Source organism: Cygnus atratus, chromosome 4, assembly GCF_013377495.2.
Source record: "Cygnus atratus isolate AKBS03 ecotype Queensland, Australia chromosome 4, CAtr_DNAZoo_HiC_assembly, whole genome shotgun sequence".
Lineage (NCBI taxonomy): Eukaryota > Metazoa > Chordata > Aves > Anseriformes > Anatidae > Cygnus > Cygnus atratus.
Window position 1 is genome coordinate 69,196,147 of NC_066365.1, and position 26,529 is coordinate 69,222,675.

At 41.3% G+C, this 26,529-nt stretch overlaps 2 protein-coding genes across 3 annotated transcripts in view; one reads left to right on the plus strand and one right to left on the minus strand.

The window, feature by feature from the left end:
• Nucleotides 1-19,136, minus strand: part of NSD2 (nuclear receptor binding SET domain protein 2) — a 107,360-nt gene extending 88,224 nt beyond the window's left edge. Inside the window, exon 1 of one of the 2 annotated variants that reach the window (XR_007708253.1) lies at nucleotides 18,747-19,136. The gene's annotated coding sequence lies outside the window, so the exon portion shown is untranslated. The remainder of the gene's footprint in view (nucleotides 1-18,746) is intronic. The other variant, XM_035547319.1, reaches the window with a different exon arrangement.
• Nucleotides 18,320-26,529, plus strand: part of LETM1 (leucine zipper and EF-hand containing transmembrane protein 1) — a 29,865-nt gene continuing 21,655 nt past the window's right edge. The window contains exons 1-3 of the mRNA XM_035547321.2: nucleotides 18,320-18,567; nucleotides 21,860-21,917; nucleotides 23,294-23,750. Coding sequence (XP_035403214.1) covers nucleotides 18,498-18,567; nucleotides 21,860-21,917; nucleotides 23,294-23,750 — 585 coding nt within the window. The 5' untranslated portion in view covers nucleotides 18,320-18,497. The remainder of the gene's footprint in view (nucleotides 18,568-21,859; nucleotides 21,918-23,293; nucleotides 23,751-26,529) is intronic.

Consider the following 26,529-nt stretch of genomic DNA (forward strand, 5'->3'; position numbering starts at 1 on the left):
TCATCTAAAATACCAGACTCCTAAAACAGTGATGCCTCCAGTGACTTGACAGAGGTCTTTCCAGTGCGACTAAATGCTTTGCTGCAAGATGCCATCTTAAAGGCACATTCTACATGTTCCTTGTTTCACATACACTTGTAAAACAGTTACATTTGACTTTTATTTGGAGTCACTCTGGCAAATGCACGTGCTTAGCGTTATATATGTGAGTTGTCTCTGCAGCCCCAGTCCTATGTGTTTTAATACAGCTGTAATCCCCACCACCTGCAGGGAGTCTGGCCTAGCGCATCCTAGACCTGCAGGATGGAGTAGCTGCATGACTGTACATTGTGTTCCTGATTTGCCTGTAACGTGTCCCTGAGGATTTTTGCAGGCAGGCGGCAGACTGCCTGTATGCCTGCTATGGATGCATGCCTTATAATATGCTAGAGAACTTTACCAGCCTTCCACTGGCTATTTAAAATTGGTCCGGTAATCCCCACCCCCCTGCACGAACACACACTGCCTCTCCAGCTGTATATTTCCCTCCCCATTTGCTGTTGCCACCTCTGAGGCAGTGACATCTAATCTGTTTGTGAATCAGCTCGGGCCCTGGCACGATTTCCAGCCTGGTGTGCAAAGGTAAGCTGATTCCCTTCATGAATGGATCACAAGGTCCTGCTTCAGAGGCTTGGGCCGGGGATGGTAACACCTCCTGCTGCCCAACCACAATTTGCTGCTGCGGGGCTGGCTGTCTTCATCTGCTTGATGCCATTGTAAAACTAATAAATAACGAGGCATGCTCTCAGAACTTACCAGGTTCCTGACTGTACAAACAGCAAGTATAAATCTGAATGACACTTTGGAGGTGCTTTTTACAATGCAGTATAAACATAGTGACTAAGTCTCTGGAAAGGCCTAAGAGTATGCCCACACTGGGACAGTTGCTAGGGCTGGCCCTATCTGATTTAGGAAACACTGTAAAGGAGTCGTTGGTTCAGTGGGAAACATCTACTCAACAGTAGTGTTTGAACAGTGCAGGTCCCAGAACAGAATTCCACTTCAATAGCGGTCAAGATTCATTTAAATACGTACTGTGGCTTGTGAGAATTAATTTCTAGGTCAGCTTAAATAATAAGTTATTCTATTCTTCCATTTCCCTTTCATGGCATTGTAGGCAAATTAATTGTATTTCAAGCATTAAATAATTTTAAAGATTTAATTTATGACCCAACTACATTTGCCTTCTAAAAACTCTCAAGGGCAGGGACTTTGAAGTCTTACATGTTTGTATGGCACCAGTACAGGAGCCCTTAACGTGTCGTTGTCTGTAAGCAATATTGAAATATAAATGTTAAATAATGGTGTCTTCTAAAGGTATGAGCCATGTGTTCTGCAAGCTTTTGGCACACTCACGAGTGTGCACCAGGCAGACACGCACTTTGGAGTTTGAAAGATGAACCCCTTTTGAACTATAAGCATCTCATCTCAGCGTGATTCCTAAGGAGAAAATCTTTTTCTCTTGTCCAAGCCTTTTGGATTTATGTAGGCCCTGTGGAGTTCACTGGTGGGTTTATTTGGCAGGTGGGCCTTATTAACCTGCCAGCAAGGGACTATTTGACCTGCTTAGGTTTGAACAGCTTGTAAATAAAGATTCTGTCAGGGAAGAGAGATTCTCCTGTGCTTCAGACTATTTATATCTCTTATAACTGTGGCTGTTAGAGCTTATAAAGAAACAGAAGGTCTGGGATGTGAGACAGAAAGCCCTGAGGGAGTCTTACATGTTGTATTTGGATTGCTGTGTTAATATCCTAAAATAAACACAGCATGCCAGAAAAGGGGGAATACTTTTTTTTGGTAATTATTATTAATTCAAAGACCTAAATTATTGGTTATTGAATGGAGTATGGCTGAGCTTGGCTGCAGAGGACAATAAAATAACCTCTTAATTTAACACTAGCAGCTATTGGCAATCAATGGAAACCAGACATTTAATGAGCTTCATTTCCCTCTCCTTTTTTTTTTCTCCCCACGTTGTTCTCAAGTTTCATAATTACTAGTATTAATGTTTTTACAGCTCAGGTTAATAATAAATGCAGTAATTTTGCAATAAATTGTTATCTTAATCGAAATCAAGCAGTGACTGGTACACTCTCCATCAATGGAAAAACTTTAATTGGGAAAAAAATATTGTATTGAAAGTTATGTTGTATTTCAGATTAAAAAATCCTTTCAAAGAAGTCTTTTGGGCTTTCTGGTGCAGGACTGACTATAGGGTCCTCTCTAACTAACATACGTAATTTTTTTTAATGGGCATATCTATATCAGTGGAAATAATTACAATGCAAGAAAAAATGTTTTCTCTTATTCGGAAACCACCAGTTTGGACTAGATAAGTGATAATTTCTGAGAAAGGTTGCCTTCTGCTTCAGTTGACGTACTCAAGACACCCAAGTGCTACTGCAGGTCAAATGTCATAGGGTTCAGCGTCTGCCAGAGTTGAGATTTTGTGTATGTATTACTTGTTCGTTCATTTGAAAGTCAATTTTGCAATATTTCTGTCTTCTGTCCTGAAAGGGCTCAATAAACATTCTTTGATCTTAGGTTAGACCGATCTGCTACTTATTCATTCTAGTGATATTTTAAAATATTAACAATCACCAGATCATAGAAAATGAGTTGAATTTGCAATCATAAACATACTAGCTGCAAAAGTATGTAAACCAAGAGTTGCTGCTGTGGCCATGGAGAACTTGATCTCGGGGAAGGACAAGTAGGATATTACCACTGACGTGCACTGAGGGGACAAATGCTTCCAAATTCTACTAAGTCACCATAACTTTGCCAGCGGAAACCACTCAGAAGAGATGCCAAGAGGGGCAACGTCCTTTCTTGTTTTGTTCCACCTCTTTTCCAAGTGGGCATCCCTTTTATGCGCTGCATCCCCTGGCTCCTGGCCCTGCAATGAAGTGGTGCTGGCAAAACGCTGTGCACCTGTTCCAGATGGATTAGCCACTGGTGACAGCCCATGCCCAGAATTTCCTCTGCAGATGCTAGCACCCTTCAACAAGTGAGTCAGAACCGTTTGACTGAGAGCTTTTTATAGTTGTTGAGGGTGATGATAATCATCCTAATAAAGTCGAGTTCTTAATCTCTCATACTTAATGTTTTGGTCAAAGACAATGATACCATGCTCTTCTTCACTCCCATCCCTGTTTGCTCTACCAGCACAGCAAAACACTATTAAGCTTTTATGATCATCTGTCATTATGTTGGAAAGTGAGTGTTGTCTGGTGGATAAGATGGCAGGCTGAGTTCAGAATTGACTCCGCTAATGAATTCACCATTGGGAAATCTAAGACCATATTACTTCCTCTGCTGTTTTGATTTTCCTACCGATAAATACATTCATTTAAGAGTTCAATAGACAACTCATACTGAAAGTCAAGCACGCCAGGACTGGTTTGCAGAACTGGGCTTTACCTTAAGTTCTCTAGTCCAAGGAATCAAATTTTGTCTGTATTGTATTCATATTTGATGCGCAGCATAAACAATTACGGTGCTAACTGGTTATAAAAATAATACGCGCTTTTCTCTTTCAACTGCTACTAATAAGTCTTCATGTTGTTTTAGTAGAAAATGTTTTTTGATATAAATAATTTACTTTATTGTTCTTGAAAACTGTGTCCATATAGCTAAAGGGAACAAATGTCCTAAATTTAATTTCCCCTAAGGGGTTTTTTTTCCCTTTTCATTTTTCTTTCTACGAATACATAAAAAGAGTCAGGCGCTTCCTGCTATGCCCTAAGCACAAATTTAGTTCCTGGTGTATCCACTCTAACGTATACAGGAAGGAAGGAATAATCTCTTTCAGGCTGTAGTGCTTTTGCAGTGCCTGCAGTAGCTTTAGCTCAGACTGTCCATAAGCGACTAATACTGGAGGGATTGTGCAATGTTTGATCTTTTGGAGTAATAAGGAACAGGCCCATTCATAGGTGAGAATAATATGCTTGGATCAGCATTGTGCAATACACCGAAGCAGACAATGTTCCTGCATAGGGGAGACTGCCATCTGTGAGAATTAAACCAAGTATTCATAGCAGTCATGAAATGCGCTGAATAAAAAGAATTCTTTCTAAAATAAAACCCTCCACTTTCCAGACAGTTGAAAGTAAGATTGATTAGGCACCACTTGTGAAAGGTAGAATTTGTGAAAGAGGAGGATGTTAAGTGCTCTAGAGAAGAAGGATTTGCAAGAGAAGGCTGATAAGATAAAGATTTGTCCAAAACAGGACTGGGAAGTGGCTAAGTGGGAACTGCGAGCTTAGTGTGTGGGAGGGAAGGCGGCAAGCATTCATTTCACTGCACACTAAGAACAGGAGAAACACATGGACGGGGGGGGGGGACAGATTTCTGTTTTTTAGTTTGCTTAAAATTAAATGACGTGTTGATTTTAATTCTGTAAGATACTAAAGCTGTATTCATTGGCTTTTATCGTCCAATGAAATGTTTGTCTGTCCTTTCTTGTCATTGTTCTCTCTACCTCTCCGAAAGAAATCCAAGTAACAAATCCAACCTGATTCACCTCTCGATCCAATAGGAGTTCTACTTTGGTCAAAGTCCAACTACCTTGCTTTACAGGTAGCGGCTGTTATTCTGAAGAAGCACACTGCAGGGCTGTTCTAGCTTTCACCTGCTAGCAATAAGACAGGTCCAACATACCCTCGCACCATGGAAAAGCCTTCCCCAGACCCCCGTGACAAGCTGAGGTTAAGAGAGAATAGCATAAACTAGGTTATTCAGCTGGTGAGGGAGTAAAGCAGAGCTGCCTGCTAAAGCAGTTTTTCAGCCCTTTGTGTAGTGTATCGGGAATCAGGATCTGGACGTTTCGCCATAAATGAGCTGTTTACTAAACATTTCCTGCAACTTTCAGTAAACAGATTGGTTCATCCTTTTACTTATTAAGATGCTCTTATCCTTGCTATAAAAACATATGTAATCTGGAGAGATTTCTGAGCGACGGAGTGGATTTGTGAAAACATCCGCATAATGTTTTTCCACTTGCTTTCAGCCCTGTTCTTGGATTTGCTGGCTGAGACAATGTTTGGAGTAAAGTCATGTGATCAATCTGCATTTTCTTGCAGTCTTCCTGAGCTGTTGCACCACTCTTTTTCATGCTAGGTATTCTGTTGATCTATAGATCTCGGCTCCTTTCTTTAAGGGTAATAAATCAAAATTATACAGTGTTAAGGATTTCAGTCAGAGAGATTATGTCAGAATTAGAACATTCCCAAGTGAAGGTCATATAAATCAATCCTTCAGTTATTCCATTTTCAGTTTCATTGTAATGAACAGTACCCTGCTTGCAGTGAGAGGGCTTATGGTGCTAGAATACTGATAAGATGATATTGCATTCAGAGTACATTTTCTGCTATTGGATGAAATCTGCAATGCGATATATGACATACGTACGAGGGTCTGTGTTGAAATGCCTTGAAATTGTCAAATTATAACATTCTAGAGATGAGCTTGCTTTGTAAAATCATTGAATCACCTTTATTGCAGAAAGAATTTTAATGATCAAGTAATAACAAAGCTCTTGTAGTAGAAATGTAAAAGAAAAACGTATCACTCTTTCAGTGCTGGCATATTAAACAAGTTAATGGTATATTGCTGTGCTTTCCTAACACGGGTATAATTTTTACCTGAGTAGTAATACCTAACAATTAACACCACTTCCCATACGTTAAGTACTTGACAAATTATTTATAATAATGTAACACAGCTAAGTAGCCATTTTAATTGCTTGTGGAATTGTAACACAGAAATAAGGAATTTGGGATTGGGATCAGACTGTTGGGATTTTGTGTATGCTGCTGATTGTTCAGGTTGTTGTATAAATTCCTCCATCATCCAGACACACAACCTATAAATACTTGCTAATGTGTATATTGAACCTGTGCTCGCAGGACAGTGTGAAGCAAATATTACTCCTTGATCGCACTCCTACTCACTTTACCCTGGGGAAATAGCTAAAACATGTGCATCTGCATTTATTCATTTGCTATACACAGCCCTCCACTGACATGCCAATATACCAGAGCTTGTCTGCTAGCTTATTTCCTTTTCACAGACAGTGCTCTTTCCACCAGCTTCGCCCTAGTTTAGCCACCTCTGATTTGTGTGTGCCTTACTCCAGCCTCTGTGCCCCCTGCCCTGCACAGACACTCAGCTGGAGGTCGCAGGAGGAGGAGGAGCTCTCCAGGGTTCTGCTTAAGCTGAGGTGCAAGCAGCTGGGAGGATCAGCATTTGGGGAGAAATACCTCCAGACTGTCCTTTGATCCAGCCAGCTTGAATCAGCTTGCAGAAGTGAGAGCTTGCCCAATGGCTAAATAGGGCAAATAGTGCATCAAAGTGCTAAAGGCTCTCCACTGCAAGGTTAAAGATGGAAATGGTAGTTCTGGCAGCTCCCCATCTACCTGCCTACATCATGATGTTCTGAGCAGTGCCTTGAGTGTGGAGCTTGCAGTCTTCTACATTGTGTTTCTGGAAAGATAGTTTAAGTAGACCATGGGAGGTGGGACAATGGTTGCACTGGAGGAGACAGGAGAGTTTCAGTAACAGACTGTGATTTTGAGGCATGTGGACCAGCAGTTGATGGATTCAGTTTCTGAGGGTCTGTTCAGGAATGATCTCATAGTGCTGGGAACTCTGGGCAGTCCTGAAGGATGGTGGAGTGTGGTTTTTAAAATTTTCATCAGGATTTTTTAAGGAGATGTCTTTAACATTAGCTTTCCAGTTGTACTGGAAATCTAACAGCATCACCTTTTAACCAAATGCTTCATTAGGGGCATTGAAAGAGTCAGCCTCTCCACACTACTTGATAGATTGACTAGGACTAAGCAGCCCACGGAAAACATTTGCAGAGTTTTTACACTCCTCTGAGCCTGCCGTTCTGGAGCATAAGAACTGAGGGACGACAAGCTTAAGACAGAGCACAAGGACCTGAGAGACTGGTAGTGATAACCATATGAAAAATAGACGAACCAGAACGGGTGGGGGAGAGTGAAAGGGGCATAATAAGAAGTGCACAGGGATATTATGCAGCTTTTCAGGAAACAATGACAGATGTTAAGCAGCTCATTAGAGAGGCACAAATCTCTCCAAAGGGTAATACCAGATCTGGCCAACTACAACATGAATGTGAGCATGGGTACATAAGCGTGGGTTGTGTGTGCCTCTGCAGTGCGGAGGCTTGAAGACAGGTTTGCAACAAGCACACGTGAACATGAGCTGGGACACAGCAATATACAAGTAACCTTGGTGACAGAGGCACGACTGAAACACGCATTCATAGCTCCCAGCTCTGTGCGCAGACCACTGGACTACCTTCTGTGTTTATCAGCAGCGATTAAACACAACAGTCGCTGCCGCAGGCGGAGTAGGCTAATGGCAGCGACACTCTGTGCTTGCCTTATTTCTCATACTCCTTCCCTAAGCACTCATTTCTGACTACGATCAGAGATTGGATAAAGGGACACGCACGCCTTTGGTCTAGCTTGATACAGTTGTTCTAGTTTCCGTAATGCCCAGTGAAGCCCTCATCCACCCTAAATAAAGAACAGGATGTGGCACAGTAAGTTTCTTTGTTTACAATGTGTTAATAAATTCCAGAACAAATGTACTCAATTTGGAAGCAAAGGAACATTTTCTTACTGTCAGAACTACAAGCTCATCTTGAAAGCCGATAGTCATTGCTTGCTTTCTTTCCTGTATATCAATGTAAATAAAACTCTGGAGACAAAATCTGTGAATTTCTTCTGCAGTACCTTCTCTCTGCCTTCACATCCTCTCTCAGCAGCATCTGTAATTCTTACCTTCAACAGGTTTATGAAATGTCTCAGCTGAATGAAAATGTGTCGTTACCGATACAGGAGAAGGACTGGAATTCATCTTTTTTTTTTTTTTAACAGTGAAATGGCATTAGTTATGTTGGCATCTCAGTTATAAAGGGAGCAAAAACTATAATATTATTTTATCAACATAAGTAAAGTGACACTGTTTACAATCCTGTTATGCTATATAGTGAAATTATTTTTGTATGATGCTTTCATAAAATAATGTAAATATATGGATTGCATAGGTATTAGTAAGGGCACAAATTGCTCAGAAGAAATGATCAGTGATGTTAATTTTTTTCAGTTAAATTCCAGTTTATTGTCACTCAGTGATTCTTGTGTTTGCCGTAATAAAGACTCTTTTGGGATTCTAATTAGTAACTTTTGAGGAACACCACTACCACACCGAATTGAGAAGAAGGTCAGTGCACCAAGGAATCAGGGAAAATTACTTGCATTGGAGCAAAATGTCTTTCCTGTTGGTTTATTTAGACTATTCAAAGTTTTAAACAGAAAGATAGCAGATAGTGATTAATATGAAGCCTGCTACCACTGGAGTAATGTATTCTTATCAAAGCCTGACACAAAAATCTCTCCCAGCCAGATCTGTCATTTTCTGTTTGGAGAATATTGGCTTGTTCATCTTGCCTTTTGAAATGTGCTTAAACAGACAAAAATTCAGAGTAGTCAGAGAAAGGAAACACCTTTGAGATTCATTTCTGATATATTTTCATTAATCTCAACGGAATAACGGCAAGAGTATTTAGCCTATATGCTCTGCAAAGGAGAGAAATGCAGTTCCATAGACAAAAGGCATGCTCTGGTTAAATCAATTTCTATAGCATCTTGCCTCGACATATTTGAGAGCACTATCTTTCTCAATTAATGTCAGCTCTGCTCTGGGAATACTCTTTGGTAGTTAACTGTTGCTGTTAGAGAGCTAACTTTAGATATAACACAGCTGGCTTATGTATTTTGCTGTTAATATTTTTGCTAATGGAACAACAAATTCTAAGCAAACAACCTATTAAGCAGAATGCAGCAGAGTTTCCACCCAAATAAATCAATTTTAAGGATAAGAAAACCCAACTGTAAATTTCTTTTGACTGACTCAAATAAAAAAATCAATGATAAACCTCAGGTCTTAGGGTTTTCTTTTTCCCAGATTCCTAAGTTTCTGGAGTACTGGGGTCTACATACGTGCCTCTGTGCAAACACTGACAATTTCTAGAATATTTCATTTAAAATTCAATCTTGGGCAGCTTCTTTACTTTCACTTCCACTTCTATGAAAGCCAAATAGAAAACCCTCAAACAGCCCAGCTCCTCGCATAGCACAAGAAGGGAGGAAGAGCAGACATGATGTTTAGAGGGTATCAGAAAAAACAGTGGATTTGAGAAAAAGATCATGGGGGCAAAGAAGGAGAAAGCAACTGAAGGAAGGAGGTAATGGGAAGCAAATATGAGGCAAATTTCTAACGTATGTGTCGTCATGGCTTTTTCATAGGTCACTACCCACTAGAGGGAGATGTACTGTAGTTTGTTTCCAGACAGCTCGTGGTAGAAGTTGGACTTTGTCAAGATCTGGAGGGAGGAAGCGCTGTGGTATGAAAGCCAAAGAAGATGCGAGTTCCCTACCCTGGTACAGTTTCATGGTGCAAAGTTCTCTGTAAGTCACCAACTGGATTGAAATCCTTCCCCCCTTCCGGCCTGGCTTTCATTGCACTTTTATTCAAAAAATGCCCATCTCTCTTAACCTCTTTGTTCTCTTGGTGATGGCAACGCCTGGAGTGAAGGATGGCAGCAATGCTCTGGGACTAACTGAGCTGTCACAGCCCTCCAGCATGGGGTCAGCCACGCATGCCTGGAGTCAACTGGCTTGTCACCCACCAACGTTGACCCTTCAGTCCACCTCAGACACTTTCTTAGATGCAATTTATACATCGGGTCCTCCGGTTTTCATTAGCTACCCATGGGTAATCATGTATGGTCTCTTATTCTCACCACTCTTTATTTGCAGAATGTAAAAGGCTTTTAAAAGCGGGGTCTGGTGTGTCCTTTCCTCAAGGAAAACCAAGAAGGAAAGTAGTAACGGATGCACAGAATTGGGAACAGGGCATAGGAAAAGTAGCCCTTCCCTGGTTGTATCATTCCTGCTTCTGAAAATCGGTAGTTTAGGGACATCCTGAACCAGATGTTGTAGCAGATGAGCATGTGTCAGAGACATCATTGAGCCTACCTCCCATGAATTTGTCTATTTTCTTTCTGAACCTATTTATTTATACTTTGGGGTTTTAGAGCATCCTGTGGCAAGAAGTTAATATGAAAATATATTTCCTTCTGTTCTTTTTAAGCCCTGCTCCCTGATAGACTGCATTAATATGGTATTATGAGCCGTGATAATAACCATCTTCTATTCACTTTCCTCCCACCTTCGTTATTTTCCAGACCTCTGTGTATCTCCCTCCTGTTGCGGCACAGAATGCAAGTCCCAGTCTGGTCCCTGTTTATACTAGGATTTTTGAATGACATGAGGGCTTTTCAGAGTTAAGCTATTAGCACTGACTACAGTCTTCTCTCAGCTCTAACCTTGCCTCTCTCCATAAGAACTGTTGGATAAATAAGTACATAATGCAAACTCAGAAAAGATGCATAATTATTTCCACACACTGAAAGAAAGAAACACAGGAAGTCTGCAGTCGATAGGCCGGTGTCACAGATAGAAATGACTGGTCTAACGTGCTGTGAACTAAGTCAGAGCCAAAGCAATTATCTAATGCCTGTGAACCCTCAGGGTCAACAACACTCTCTGCTACCATGCCTAGTGCCAGAAAAGTTCTCTGACAAACACCAGCCATCAAAAACACTTCTTCCTCTCAAACGCCCTGTGACTAGTTTCCCAAGTGGCCTGCACTAACATCCTGCTCACCTTCAAATCCCATCAGAAATAGCACAGGGCACTACTGGAGTAGTTCAATAACCTCAGTCTGAGGATTGTGAAAAACATGGCATGGCTCCATTTGTCAGCGCCCTGATACGACCCGTAGCACAAACCAGGTGCGGGTAATTTTAAAGTAGCAGATTTGCAAAAAAAATCCAAATATAAGCAACACATTTACATTTCTAATCCAAAACAACAGACAGAAAGGAAAAGAAATAGGGTGCACAGGACATTTATGGACCTGGAAGAGCAGCTGGCCGGGCTCTGTAAGAAAACTAGGCACAGGTGCTGGGATTGAGCCCAGGGCCCTGATTCCCAGCTGGCACACTGAAAGAGGCTTCCAGCTCAGAGAGAGTTAGATGTCTGTTCCTTGGGAGGAGAGGCCTCGGAAAGGGGAGGAGGTTGTTCCCTTAGCATGACAAGAAAGCACTGTTGCCTGAGCCAAAGGGGAATGGAGTCTTTTTGTTGATATATGTTGGGTGTATTTCCTCTTTCATCTGTTGGATTAGTGATAAAAAGGGAAAATGAGAGATATGTATCGTGCTGGAATGAGCGTGGGGCTTGTCATCCTGACTGAAAAGCAGCCTGGATGGCTTACTTTTACCTGTTGCTCAGATTAGCCCAGCGAGTCCCTCTCGCCGTACAGCACAGCTGATGAACTGCTAGATATTTGCAGCCCCCAGCTGCGCCTTCAGTTCTTACACAAAGCTCCCTCCTGAAGTTGCTTTCAGAGGAGAGTGCCCCATTCGGGGACTTTACTTTCCCTGGATACTGTTGAAATCCAACAGTAATGGTCTTTTATGTCAACTTTGTATTTTCTTATACATAGATACAACTTGCTAGCCAGGCTTCGTGCAGCCACATAACCAGGATTAAAGCATCTAAGGCGTTACTGAGAAAAAAACTAACCGCTTTAAGGTAACAGGACATTTGGGGGCGAATGCCTCCGAAGTGTCTCTAGGGGACACTATAATAGCAGTAAAGTGAATAGAGGCCTAAGACACAGGAGAGAGGTTGCTGATTACATGGGAAACCCAGACAAAGCGTCTTCTGTTTCTGATGCCTGAAATTCAGCCACACAGGAAAAAAAGCAGGATACTGGCAAAGCACCGCTGGCATGTACTTGTGCTCGATGGCTCTTTGTTATTTTTCTGTAGCTTCACATCACATTTTACCAGGTATTTCACCTCAAGATTCTTAGATACCTGCACATATCAGTCCAAACCGAGTGTTGTCAGTAGAGCTGCGCCTTCACTTGCCTTAGAAGTTATCATTCTTTCTGTATCACAAGAACAAAGATTTTTTTTTAAAGTGTATTTTCAGCCCTTTCCAACACTTTTATGATATTATCTGGCAGGCACCACGATTTGATCCTACGAAATACCTAACTGCGCATGTTCCTTCACCACATTGTGTCTGTTAATGTCACTAACAGCAAAGGGACATGGCATACATATGCATGCGTGGGATTGGGGCCCAACAGCTTAGGTCCTGCTGAGGTCAAGGCACAGACATCCAGACAAACACTGATTTAGAAAATTTACAGTATTAGAGGACGGTTGTAGAAAGGGAAAGCGCACTGACCATTCCAAAGGAACCAACTCCTTTTTTAAATCTCTTAATCTGCTTTTCATTATCTCTGTGGGGAGGCCTCTTGAGAAAAGCAGCTCTTTGACTTGAATAAAGGAGGGGCTGTGGGCTTGCATGCTGGAATGGGGAGGTCATTGTATGGCAGCACAGAAGATGGGAGTGTTAGTCAGGTCAAGGAGAACAGGATAAAAAAGTGTGAGATCTGTGTTACAGCCTTGGTCTGGATTATGTAAGGTAGCGAGTTTAAACCAGAGAAGGTAAACAAGAGAGAGTGATTCAAAGGTTAGAAAGACATATTCTGGTGGGGTCGTTCAGGCTGGTTGTTAGGAAAAAATATATGGGCCAGGACTGATACGATCAGCAAAAACAGCAAGAAAGAGGTAACAATAGCTGAGGCCCAAGAGGGCTAAATTCTGCACAGGAATTTTAATCATCAGACTTCAGCAAATCAACCTTTCCATCTTCAATATCTTTCTTACTCGTTCTTTTAAAAGAAATGCTTAGTTCTTCCCTCCTTTGAGACAGACAATGCCAGGAGGACAACGGGACATAGCATTTTGCCTGCTACCCGGTCATACAGCTGTGTGCATGTGCTGGCTGTAATCCTCTCCCCCTCTAAACTTGTGCTTATCACAAGCAGCCTCGGCTTTGCCAAATCGCTAAAGAAAGTTATGTTATTGCCACTAAAATTGCCTGTGGAAGTAGCCCATTTTTCTCCCTGTCTTTCAGAATACAGAGATAAAATTTTTCCTAAAAAGGTATGGTGACCTTCTGCTGTTTCTTTAATGGACACAAGCTGGAAGGTATCTGGTTTGCAGGACCCTCGTATTCTTCCAGCACTCCATTCATACGGTCTGACTTCACCAGGAGTTTTAAGATCCATAAGAAGTGCGGGATCAGGTCTACTAAATCCGAGATGGGGCTGGGGGAGGGCTTCCGTGGCTGCACGCTTTTCTTGTCTTGTTTCTTGATGGGTTTATGAAAGCAGAGGTAGCAGATTTCAGGCTTTTATTGACAGTAACACAACATTTGGTGTTTTCTTAAAGACCTAACTCTGAGAGGCAGATGATGGCACAAGATTGTCAGCTTTCTGTGTTTCTAATTGCAGACAGGAACTTGCAAACCCTGCAGACTTGAAAAAAAAAAAAGGAGGCAAAGAATAACTCCAAATGCATATTTTTAAAGCCTGTCATTCATAAAATCAAATTGATGACTTGGGAGGCCTAACAGGTTATTTTAAATACAGCATTGTTAATATTGCAGCAAAATCCCAGACTTTCTAATATCAGCTGGCACTAACAGGTGCATTTTTAACACTGGAGACTCCTTTCGTTGTCTTTTTTTTTTTTCCTCTCCATATTTTTGGAGATCTAAATCAGTTTACTCATTATTGTTACATTCTTTCTTTTTTGCTATGCCTATAGCCTGAACCCTGTGTGCCTTCCCTCTTCTGCTTGCTCCTGCCTTGGCCAGAACCTTCTAGCTTTTTCCCCATGTCGTCCCCCAGTCCTGTAGACTGCAGCGCCCCAAAACACTGCTTTGTGCAATGATTATGCATCTTTTCCGCTTGTTTGTTTCACGTAAGCTCCATCTGCTGGTTAAAACTAGAATCTGTATGTCTTTTTTTTGCTATGAACTGCAAATGCTACCTTTTCCTCAGTTTGAAAAGCCATCATACCCTATCTGTTTGTGTTCTCCCAGTTGTGTTCTCCTTGTCTGTCTACACGTGTCAAATTTAATTAATGATGACCCAATCTGTTATTATATCAGGCCAATTTGGGTCAAATCTTCTAAAATACAGCTTTTTGACTGGAATTTGAGCAGGTAATTATCCTTGGATCTGGAGTGACCGTTTACAGCACATTATTACTGTCATGGAAATCTCCGAGGTGCTTTTAACCGCGTTGTTCACAAAGGCACCCAACTCGGACTATTTCTGTGCTGCTGCTAATGTGCAGCCACTGCCGCTGGTTTTTGGCACATTACACACAGGAGCGAACTTGTGACCTGGACATACATAGAGAGCAAGTCTGTAATCCAGCTACCACTTGAACTTTTACCTTTGGGCTTTAACATTCACAGAGCAACAGGCTTTGTATCCTGGGAGTCTCTCCAAAATATCTGTGATTATGAATGGGAGTATTTTTAAAGAACTACCAATAATCTGTTGGTTTTCTCCCGCAAGTGGTAATTCAGTGTAACTTCCCACACAGAAATGCCTTTTTTTTTTCCCCAGATTTATGCTGAACAGTGGTGAATAAAGATGAGGTTGATCCCATATTGTTGAATCTATTCAAGGAGACAACCTGGCAATTGCCATAGAAACAGGTTCTGCACACTAAAAGCTTAATCCTACTTTTAAATACTGTATATGGACCTGTACTGCTACACAGCTTATAGTCACACTGTGTAAACAAACATGGTGCTGCATCAGAGAAATAGCAAACCCGTCTTTCGTCCCATCAAATGTTAATTATGCTCCCACCTCCTCCCATTTCCAGCCCAGAGCATCATATATTGCACCTCCTTCCCCTTCATGCACCAAGTCTTACGTCCCCAGTGTCCTTATGTCCCCCATCTGCCAGTTTGGCTTGTCACTCGGGTACAATGGGGAACCGAAGCCATGTGTGTGAAATTAATGTGGTCCTGTCTTAGATTTGGTATTGCTACACAGCCACTTTCACGAGCTATAGGACAACTAACTGTGTATCTGAAGCTGGGAGTGACAATCCTGCTAACCACCCTCCAAAAATATCCGCAGGATCCAGGAAGTGCATCCTGGGACATGTCCTCAGGGAAGGGGTGACAAATGTGGTGAACATGGAGAGATGTCACCTCCAACTGTGTAGGTATTTTTGGCAGGCCCCAGGGGAATCCCGTTCCCCATATGCATCTGCATATCACACGCTAGAGCTTAATAGATGGTGAAGAGGAAAGGAGTAAGGGACAATAGCAATTAGAATTTCATATAACTGTTTACTATGGGGAATCTGTCGTGCTATGAAATACAGGATTTCTGGAAGAGCAAACTGCATATGTAGCTAATTATCTTACAGTTTTGCTCCTTGTTCATATAGACATTTGTCTCCCAGTTTCCAGACTGATCTCTAAACTTCTTTAAAGGGAACTGTAAGTTCATTTGCTCCATTTTCCAGTCTATGAAAGTAATGCACGGATGCAGGCATGTTCTGTGCTTTTAGAGATCTTATGCACGTACCTCCTTAGACAAACAAAATATTCTTGCTTTTTTTCATATTACTGGCTTATGCTCAAATATCAGTAAAGTACATGTTTTGGTGGTCCCACAAACTATAATAGGCACCATGGTTTCCTGTTATTTGCAGTTTGTTTTGTAATTGTTTAGACAGCTCTCACCTTGCTCTTGCTGATATTTAACATTTGTGGAGAAAAAGTTGATATTTAATATGAAATAATAACCTTAATTTTGTTTAAAGACTGCATTGATTTGCATCATTCTCAGATCCTTCTTAAATCCAGCTAGAAGAGTTTGTATTGCTTCCATTTAGTCTCTCACCTTATTCCTGCTACAAAACGTATCGTTTTCAACAAGATGGCTGACAGCTTTTCCAAACAACATGGTTGCTTTAAGAATCAGGTCTAAAATGGCTGTAGCAGCTTAAGGTTTTTCAAAATAAAACTCTAGTAACAATGTGCATCACGTCTTATTCCGGGTATGAGCGTTTTCCTGGTGAACTCCTGGGCTGTTGGTCTGAACAGACTGAAAGATTTTTATTTTTTTTAAAAGCAAAATCTGACTTGCATGGAAGGCCCATATATAACACACAATCATTAGGTCTTGTCATATGGGAACAATTCGTTTAACTACTTGTAAATTATTAATACTTAATTTCTTTCTTAAGCTTTATTTCCCAATACTTGGTAAGTGCACAAAATCAATTAGTGTTTCAAAACTGTATCTGTTCAGAAAATTTTCAGTGTATTATCATTCCTTTTCATACATGGAAGGAATCCATGTAACTTCCAGGTATAAACAAATCTGGAACAAAAGGCTGTACAAAAACATAACTGATTCAGTTCTGAAAAGACTCGCGTGTACATCATCTGGCACGCTGAATACTATTGAAATTAATGAAACTATTGAAAGTCTCGTTACTTGTCTGCATAAGTGTATTGAGCCCACCGTAATCATCTGTTTGCTGTCTGAAATCTCTTGTCAATACTTTAATGACTTCAGAGCATATTCTTCTTCTTGTATAGACTTCATATAATGTTTCTACATAATTAAGCAGCTTTGTTAAAGGAACTGCCATTAGTTGCCCCATTTCATTTGGTTTAGTTATCAGCCAACCAGAAAGAAAAAAGAATAACAAGAGAAGGCTACAAACCCAGTCTAGTGAGAGAAATGTGTAGATTGGGATTTTTTTTGTTGTTTTTTAAGATTGCTGTAGTAACATAAAGCACTATTATTATATTACACATTTTAAATTATTTTAACTATTTAAATGCAGCATACAGTTAAATACTTGTAAAGCAAACACAGCTGTCTAAAAATCTTGCAATACATTTGGGAGCCTAACATTTTAAAAGCATCTCTGATAATAAGTATATAAATAATACTACCAATTAAAATTTTAATAGTCACTAAATGATAATAGTATTTTGATAACCAATCCAACGATAAGTGAGAAAAGGGTATCTTGATTCATTTCAGTATTTGGTCAATTGAATATTCCATTCTCAGATATTCTATTTAATGAAAAATATAAGTAGTATAAATTTAATCTGAAGTTTTCATGCTTGGGAGAAACCCTGAGGATTTTCTTTAAATACATAAAAGAACTTAAAATAATAATTAATTTCCTGCATTTTCCAAGTCTCAAGCATGAAGGATGACTTCAGACACATCTGCTTTTTTCTCCTGTATAAGACGCTGTTTTCAGTCAGTCATGTTTTGGGTCAAACCTGAAGATTCTGCCACCCTTTTACAGATAAAGTAAAAGAGCACCTATTTTCTTTGGGGCTTATGTGGGTGTGTAGGTGAACAACTGCCCAATGTTGTAAGTAACTTGTGAAATTTAAGCAGTGTAAAGAAGCGCTATCTTTGTCTTTTTGGAGACCTCTCCTTGAGGCAGCCATCTTGTTGACAGTGGGTGTCAGCCATCTTGTTGAAAAACACAGCAGCTTTTCCCCCATTTTTTTTTTTTTTTAGAACAAGGAAGCCATTACCAGCCAAACCATGTATTCCTAATTTTTACAATTTCATTATTCTCAGATGAAATTATGATCTCTGTGGTTCAGTCCTGGTTGTTTTCCGTGTCTGTATGATTAAAAACTCAGCAAAACAAATGGTAGTGGTTAATGCTATAGTAAGTGAGCACTTGAATATTTGATAGCAGATGCTAATGCTGGTCAGAAATAGGTGGGTATTTGCACTGTAACATGCCACCTACAGCCCAACTATTAATGACTATTAATTAGTGAAGGATGTCGGCTACTTGACTGCTTTATGTACTATTTTAATAAAAAATACCGCATTTGTAAATCTCCAGGAAAAAAAAATAAAAAAGGTGTTTTTTCCATCACGTCCTGAGATACACACACATGCTGCCAAGCAGCACTTGACGCTACCCTAAAAGCCGGGTTTTGGCCCCAAACGAGCCGGCTACCGGCCCCGTGAGCTCGGGGCAGGGGCAAAGAGAGCCCCGGGGCTGAGCCCCGCAGCGGCCCCGGCTCTGTCACGTCGCCGCTCCGTGACCTGCCATTGTCCCCTCAGGGCACCGCGGCCTTCTGGAGCCACAAGGTCCCGGGGTCGGTTCGGGAATCCCTAATCTGCACCCCCAAACCCCCTCGGGCTGCGGGGAATGGAGGCGGCTACCCGGCCGGGCTGCCTGAGGGCGGACTACATCTCCCAGCATGCACCCCGACACCCTTCTCTTGACGTTGCCTCAGGACTACAACCCCCGTCTCGCCCCAGCGCCTTACCGTGCCGAGGACTACACTTCCCGGCGTACCCCGCTCCTCCGGGGACGGGGCGGGCGGGCGGGCGGCAGCCGCCCCGGGGCGGCCATGAGCAGGCTGGCAGCCCGCCGCTAGGCCGCCGCCGCCAAGATGGCGTCCGTGCTGCTCCGAGCCTGCGGCTGGCCGGCCTGCCGCCTACCGCGCTGCCGGGCCCCCAGGGGTGAGGTTCCCCGCGGCCCGGCGGGGCTGAGGAGGGAGGGGGGGACGGGGGGAGATGGGGTGGAAGGAGGCAGGGAGGGGACGGCGACGCCCGGGGGGTCCCCGGGAGTGGCGGCCCCAGAGGTGGCTGAGGGAGAGGAGGGGGTGCAGCCCCGGTTGCTTCGTCCCTGATTTTCTTACTTTGTTCCCAACGCAGCCTGCTTGTGTTTCTCGCTCCTCTGTATCCCTTAGGGAAGTACCTCAGCTCCTTTCCTGGGGCTTTGTTGTGAGGAAAACGTCAGCTTGGCTTCTTCCAAGTGGCTTTGCAAGATTTGGGAAATAAAAAGGAAACCCAGTGCGTGATAGCAGCATCCATCACTAATCGAGATAGTTCATCAGTAATCCAGTTAATTTGTCAGTTTAAATATCTTCGAGCGGTGGGGTTTAATGACACGAAACAGCTGATGACTTGTGACGGGCTGTCAGCCCCGTGGTGCTTTTTTACGTCCCAGCTCTGGCACGGTGAGGTTCAGCTGTGGGGCTGGGAGCTCAGCACCAGCGCTGTGCCCCCGACACACAGCCCCGGCTGTCAGAGCAGGGTGTCTGCACATCCACGGTCTGGCAGCCTGAGTGGCCACACGGGTGCTTGCTCGCTTTGATAACAAGCCAGCTTCTTGGTTACAGCCAGCACTGAAGTGCGATAGTTTCTTCTAGTTGTTGGTGTGGTTTTTTTTTTTCCTGTTGCTTTGTTTTTTACTACAGTTATAAAGACATTTATTTAGGCTGAATTTGTACAGTGGCGTAAGCAAACAGCTGCGATTTCTTACCCATCCAGTTTTGTTAAAAACAGGGAAGCAACATGTCCATGCACCTTCAAATTAGGTGGGAGCTTTGATTCCTCTGGTGGCATGGAGTAAGAAGAAATGATAATAATCCCTCCGTTGTTGCACGTTACAAATCTCATCCCAGATGAAAACTTTCATCTGCTGAAATACTGTGGTAAAGCCAGATCACTTGTGTGTTGTAATGTACTCTGCTCGTGGTGTAGCCAGGGCTTTTTAACTGGAGTATTAGTCTGTTATTAATGCATCATTTTATATCATTTTTTGTATAGTGGCTTGCTTTACTTAGCTCATCTTCTTTGCTTTACGTGTAAGTAATCTAAGATTAAGTTAAAGCTAAGCACTTCTAAGAATCCTAAATGATGTAAAAGTAAAGATCAAGCTGTTAAGCACTGCAGGCTTGTAGTTTGTAGGGACTTGCTTCACATTAGCCTTTTCTTTTTAAAAACTCTCAGAACTAACAGCACACAGATATTCTACATTTAAAACCTCGGTTTTGATGTTCCCCTGAAATTTAAAACTAAACCTTCTGATGACCTCTTTTCCACAAGGAATATGTTTATGTGTAGCTTGTCTGCCACTGTCACTTTTCTACTTCCAAAGCAAGTTATTCTAACACAGGCTTCTTAAATAAAGTGTTGAGTACGGTGAGCTGTGTTCACCTTGTTCAGACACATTTGTCTGTCTGTCTTAACCTAGAAGCAAGGAGTATGGACATCGCTCTTTTCTGAACCAAGTGTGTATTTTCATTCAGGGACGGGTCACTCTTAGGTACGCTAGAACATAGACTCGGCCAAAAAGAGCTCTTGTTGACAGAACTAGCAAGGTTGAAATGAAGTTATCCTGTAGCTTGTTCCAGTGACATCCATGTTTTCTGCGTGCCCAGTGCCGATTCACACTCCGAATGGCAGTGTGACAAGAATTGTTTGAGTCAGCATGTTTTCTTTCTTGTCGTAACTATGGAGTTTTGTTCTTTGTCCCCTTCTTTAGAATTAGTGAATCCTAGCTGGAATTAAAATAAAGATAAGTGAAGTGAAAGGGCTGTGCTGTTAGTGAGCTCTGTTTAAGAAATTCCAAGTCAGCTTTGATCTTTTCCATGTCATCCCCCTTTGCTCTAGGTGCAGCTGTCTGTAAAGGTAATGTCCTCTACCAGTAGGACGCAATTTTTGGCTTTTTTTTGTTGTTGCGGGTGCAATTTTTGGTTGATTTAGGCTTTGTGTGCTTCCTGGCACTGAGGTAAGGAAACAGATTACAGTGCTGGGGCTCATCTGTCAAGATTTGGAGTACTCTTGATTTGCTCAGCTGTCCCTTAGAGTCAGGGGCATCCTTCTGAGATGGCTTGGTTCTCAGGTCGAGAAATTGAGTCACTGATCAGGATGCCTTCTCATCTTCTCGGGGCTTGATTTATGAGCCAGAAGGGACTGGCTTTTCCCTGGCTTTTACTTGCGGTGGTAGTGAGTGCCTGTTAGACTTTGATATAACTTGAGAAGGGTGAATCATTTTCTTTTGATTTGATAATGCCACAGCTTTTGTGGTAATGATATCAAAGCCCACTGAGCATGGGACGTGATAATCCCAAATTACTGGGATATTTCTTTGGTAAGTCAGTTTATCTTTTTTCTTCTTCCTTCCGTGCTTCTTGATTGCCCTACCTGATTTTGAAGGTATCTCTTTTCCTGTAATAATTAGGCTGTGTTGTTGGGGAAGGCTTCTGCCAATCAGCTTTAGTGGTGCATTTCCTCATATACCACACTCTCTACCTCAGGTTCTGTCGTAGATTATACCTTTGATGATGGAAAAGTTGACCAATAACCTTCAAAACCACCCTCATACCCTGCCATCTCTTGGCCTTGTCCAGAATTAGTAGGTGATAATCCATCCAGATCATCTCATATTGTAGTGTTGTGGAACCATTCAGAAATGACTTCTGCTTTCAGTGAGGTTTTTATGAGTTGCAGTTGCTTGTCCAAAGGACTCAGAGACTTGTTAAGGTAATTTAACAAGTTCAGGCAGTACCTCATGTTCCACAGAGTTCGACTGTATGTATGGACAGTTTGCTTGAACACTTCTGGGGATGCCAGCCACGTTACAGAGTTGCTTCCCACCTGTTTTTCCATTTCATCCTATGAGTCAGGGGATTACAGATTGAGAGAAAGGAGGAGACTGTGACATACGCTTTGGCTTCTGCTGAAATACGATGAGGTACTTAGGCTTTAGTACATCACATTGCTATCGTCAAACATAAAACCTTTCTTGCTTGGATGTTTGTGATTGTGCACAATCATCCGAAGTGTGAATGTGCTTACAATAAGTAAGTCCAGTTGCTGCTAAGCACCTTTTTTATTGTGTTTTTGTTGGTAGCTATTTCTTAGTAAGACCAGTCTTTTACAATCATGTTTGTTTACAATTCACTCTATGGATAAATGACTTTGTGAATTTCAGAATGAATGCTAATAACTTGTGTTTTTCTAGGTAACTTGGGAGATCGGGCATGTCTAAGCTGTACATCGCTGAGGTTGACAAACAAAATGTGAGTAAATATGATTTTTTTTCCTAAACTCAGAGCTGTACCAAATTGTCAGTTAGTATACTATAATAGAATGCAGCTTTCACTCTTGTAGACAAAAATGTGCAAAATATCAGTTTCAGTTTATGTTATAGACAGATGAAGAAGTCTTGAGTATTTACTACTCTTCGTCTGCCTGGTTGTGTGTGGGAGAAGGAAAGTGAGATCTTCCCTTTTTCACCCACTTCAACCATTTCTGTTTCCCTTATGATATGAAAGCAATAGAATATTAATCATCTGTTCTCGACTGATTCCAAGTGGCATAATGGGCTATCGTGGGCTTCTTGTGTACTTCCTCTGGGGGGTTCCACAGAGGAAACATTCAATCAAATCTAGCTTAAAACGTGTAGTTTGGTAGTTAGGAACGTAGTCATTTGAGTTGTATCTCGGTTAAACCAAGGCAGTGTGCTGTATGGTACAGCCTTGGTTGAGGCTCTCCTAGGAAGTGATGACCTCTTCTGAAAACGAATCCAGCTACTACGTGTTCTTGAGACAGTTACGGAGTTGGATGTTGACAGAGTTCGTTCTTCGTTCCTTACCTAGATCACAAGGCTTACTTGAATTTTTTAATGCTTTACCTTGTAATACTGGACACCTACCGCAACAGCAGGTAGATGCAATATAGGATGCTGTATGTGTATTTTATATATACAATGTAGGATATTGTATCTGCTGTTTTAAATTTGTCATTTTTCTGAAAAAATGTGAAGTATAAGCCTCCTTACATATTTTGAGTAGTTCTAATGTGCGTGTAAATAATGTTTGAGGCTTTTGAGTAATGTCTTCTGTTTACATTTAATAAAAGAACAAAATTCTTAATAGGGTAGAAGAGTGTTGCTCCAGTATGCGTCACCTTGGTACCACGATGGAACTTGATTTATAAAGTTTCTGCTGAAAAAGGGAAACAAGATGCATGGAGATAGTAAAAGAGGAACTCTAATGAAATTGGATTTCTGATGCTAATTCTCTCCCCGTAACTCAGCACCTGTCCCTAGTCTACAGCCTGTGGTTTCTCCAGTGTTTCCTTCAAACAGGAGAAGTAATAGAAGGGGCTTTCTGTTACTTACGGTTTCACAGGTTTATTTTCAAATGGAAGGCACTTACGGTTGCTGCTTTTTATTTAATTTGAGTAAAATAAGCTACCTTTTCAAAGTAGTTTAAGGGAAAATTCACTGCAGTTTTTTTTGCTGACCTGTTTTTTTGTCATGAAGTAAAGCTAACTATTTAGACATCCTGATTTTGGGATTCATAGGTTTTCTTGGCTTTCCTAAAATGTAGATGTTTCTCAACTGATGCAGCATCTGTTGTTAATTCTTGAATGCTTTTTTTTTCTTTTGAAGGACTGTACACTTTAAATATTGCACTAGTGTCTCTCCTGTTTATGCATACTCCAAAAAAGACCAGTACTGTTGTTGGACTAGAGGATCTGAACGAACGTACTTTACTCTTATGAGCTCTTCTGGCTCATGGATGCCCCTAGCAGCCGTAGGTGTTTTAGGTCCCCAGTATCTTCCAATTAGATGGTGGCATTCTTCGCGTTCCCTTCAAGATGACTCCATAGTTGAAAAGTCGCTGAAGTCCTTAAAGGACAAAAACAAGAAGCTGGAAGAAGGAGGACCTATATATAGTCCAACAGAAGTGGAAGTCGTGAAAAAATCTATTGGACAGAGGATTGTGGATGAGCTGAAGCATTATTACCATGGCTTTCGGTTACTGTGGATCGACACAAAAATAGCTGCGAGGATGCTCTGGAGAATACTTCATGGAAATACGCTGTCACGTCGAGAACGGAGACAGGTAATGAGTAAAAACCAATTTTGTTTTAGTGACCTTACTGATCACTCAATTTATTTAAACTGAATTCATTCTTTTTGTTGGGTGTTGCTCCTAGAATTAAAATTGTTGTGTGGATTTCCCTCCTTCCTCTTCCTCCTCCTTTTAGTAACTCCCTGTGGGGTCACTAAAAACTTTTGATTTGATGAATTTGACAAATATTTCCTCATTATGTGCGTAACTTTACAAAGAAATAATTAACAATTGACCATTTTCGTGGACAATTTGAAAATATCACAGTTCAGTGAAGTATGCAGAAATGTTTCTTTTCCTATATTTGCAGGATTAGACAAATGACAGAAATGCACGTGTAGCAGTTTTCATTACAGATTATATCTCCTACTACAGCAGCAGTGGTTGATGGTATTGGTCTCAGCATCTTCACTACTTATTTTTGCTCTATTCTTTATGCCAGTACAAGAGTGTATTTGGCAGCTGATCCAGCCGAAGCATTGCTCAGCAATAAATTTAAAAGTCTGTGCTGCCATAAGAGAGGAGATTATGTGGTGGGAAGAAAGAGCAGCTGAGGAGAGGGGGGGAAATGAGGACAGCAGGTCTTGAGGAAGTGGCAGTTCTGGTTTGTGCCGCCTTTTTCAGAGCTTTGGAATATTGGGAAAACCAAGTGAGACGAGTTAATTCACAGTTTAAAATGGAACCAAAAATCTTCCGCAAGGCAGGACTGGAACCATTGGCTTTCCTGCCTCTTTGGTATTTGCTGAGCCATACTTGTGTGAAATTATACAAACAGCAGAAAAATATGAATACCACGGAAATATTTCTGCTAAAAGATCAGAACTGAGTACTAGAAAGCATGTACCTGTAGTATTCATACATTATCTTCGGACAGGCATGTGCTATTTGGTCGATAAAGGGGTTTGTTCACCTGACTGCTGTTTAGTACTGCTGGTTAGCGACCAGAGTTGTATTTCTCATAGCTCCCTAGTGGTCTGGCATTTGGACTTCCTGAACTTTATTTTTTTTTGCAGACGAGCACTTCCAAATCAATTCTCCTATTTTAAGTAAAATAGGAGTTTCTCGTGCAGATATAAGTTGGTGTTCACGTTGATGTAGCATCTCCTCTTACAGTGATTAAGTCTGTGCGCAATCCAGTGCGGAAGTTGTAGGAAAAATAGCTTTAAGAACTACAGTAATGTGATTTTCTCAATCTAGGTTGTGTACTTTCTTTATGTGGAGGTAGAGGATGTCCTGTTTCTGGAACGGAGTTGTGCTAGGCTTTGAACCCAGGGTCGGCGAAGAGCAAAACAGCCTACAGCTGAACAAAACCTTTGCACATGCTTATTTTAAACCTTTACTTTTCTTTAACACAGGGTTTTTTGTTTTTTTTTTTTAATTTAGCCTTAAATTGAAAGAAGTCTTTAAAATAAAGAAATGTTTCTCCTGGACTACTTAATTATATATATTCCTAAATATATATGTATATATTTATATGTATATATTTGAAGGACATACTGCTTTAAATGTATTAAACCATGTATGAACTGACAGTTCCAGAAAAATCTTATCTTCACTCAAACTGACAAATGAGTTATTTCTGCCTGCCCTTTCCTTCCTCTTTGGAGGCAATAATGGAAAGATAGCCAAGTAATCTAACCACATTAACAAGCAATTGCAGCGTGGCTAATGCAAGGGAACTATTGCTCACGTAAACCAAAAATCAGTCACAAAATTCTCCATGTGCAATTGCTGGTGGGGCTTGGATTCAACAGGAACACTTCTGTACACTTAGGAGATAAGTCAGGAAGAAGGAAAGCATGCAAAATAAAGCAGTGGCTGTTTAAGAACTACTTTCTACAGCAGGATAGCTCAGGACATTTAGGCTAGATGGCAGATACTACAGAGCTTGTGGTAAGTGTATCAACCTTAACAGACCCTCCTGTCCTGTGGGGAGAAAAAAGGGGAGCGTGTAGTGTGTGAGCTGCAGCAGCAGATAGAGCAGTCACAAGTCCTTCATGCTGTACCGCCAAACAACGTGTGTGTAATCATGCACCATTGTATTAGGTTATGTGCAGAGATGGTTTTCTTTCACTTTGATGCGGTTTCATGATTTATGGAAGCTGATCCAGGACTGTGCTGCTGCAGAAGTCGCCAGTACTGCATGGTGCTTAAATGCAAGTGCTTCGCCCCACCCCACGCCCTTTTGGTTTGTGCTAATCCTTTTCTGCATGTCTGCATATGTATTTATGGGTTAGTTTTAGCTGGATCAGTGGTGTGCCTTCACGTTGGGACTGCTGGTGCACATTTATGACTTAATGTATTATCTCGGGTTAGTGTTACGTTAGCTTAATCCAGTTGTAAAACTGCTTCTCTATGTTTGGATTTCACCTCATACAAATACTTTCAGTATCTAAAAATAGATGCTGGATAGAAATAGGAACACTGTATTGTATTCTGTACAATTATTTGAACTTTTTTCTAGGGAAAATATACTTGTTCGTATGACTTAAAATTTTCTTCTGAACTTTCTTACATCCTTTTGAACTCCCTGGTATTCATTTATCTTCTGTTGTTGGAATGAATGGAAACATCTTTGAATCCATAAACAATGGACTAAAGCTTCCTTTCTGGGAAGCTGAATTTGTTTTATACAGCAAAAAATGTCTAACTGTGGATCTGAGAAGCGTGTGCTTTCCTCAAACCGTATATAAGATCTTTGGGTGGTTTTATGCCAAGAAAATGGTGACTAAAGTTTTATTGGTTTTGTACTCTACAGAGTGGTTCTACA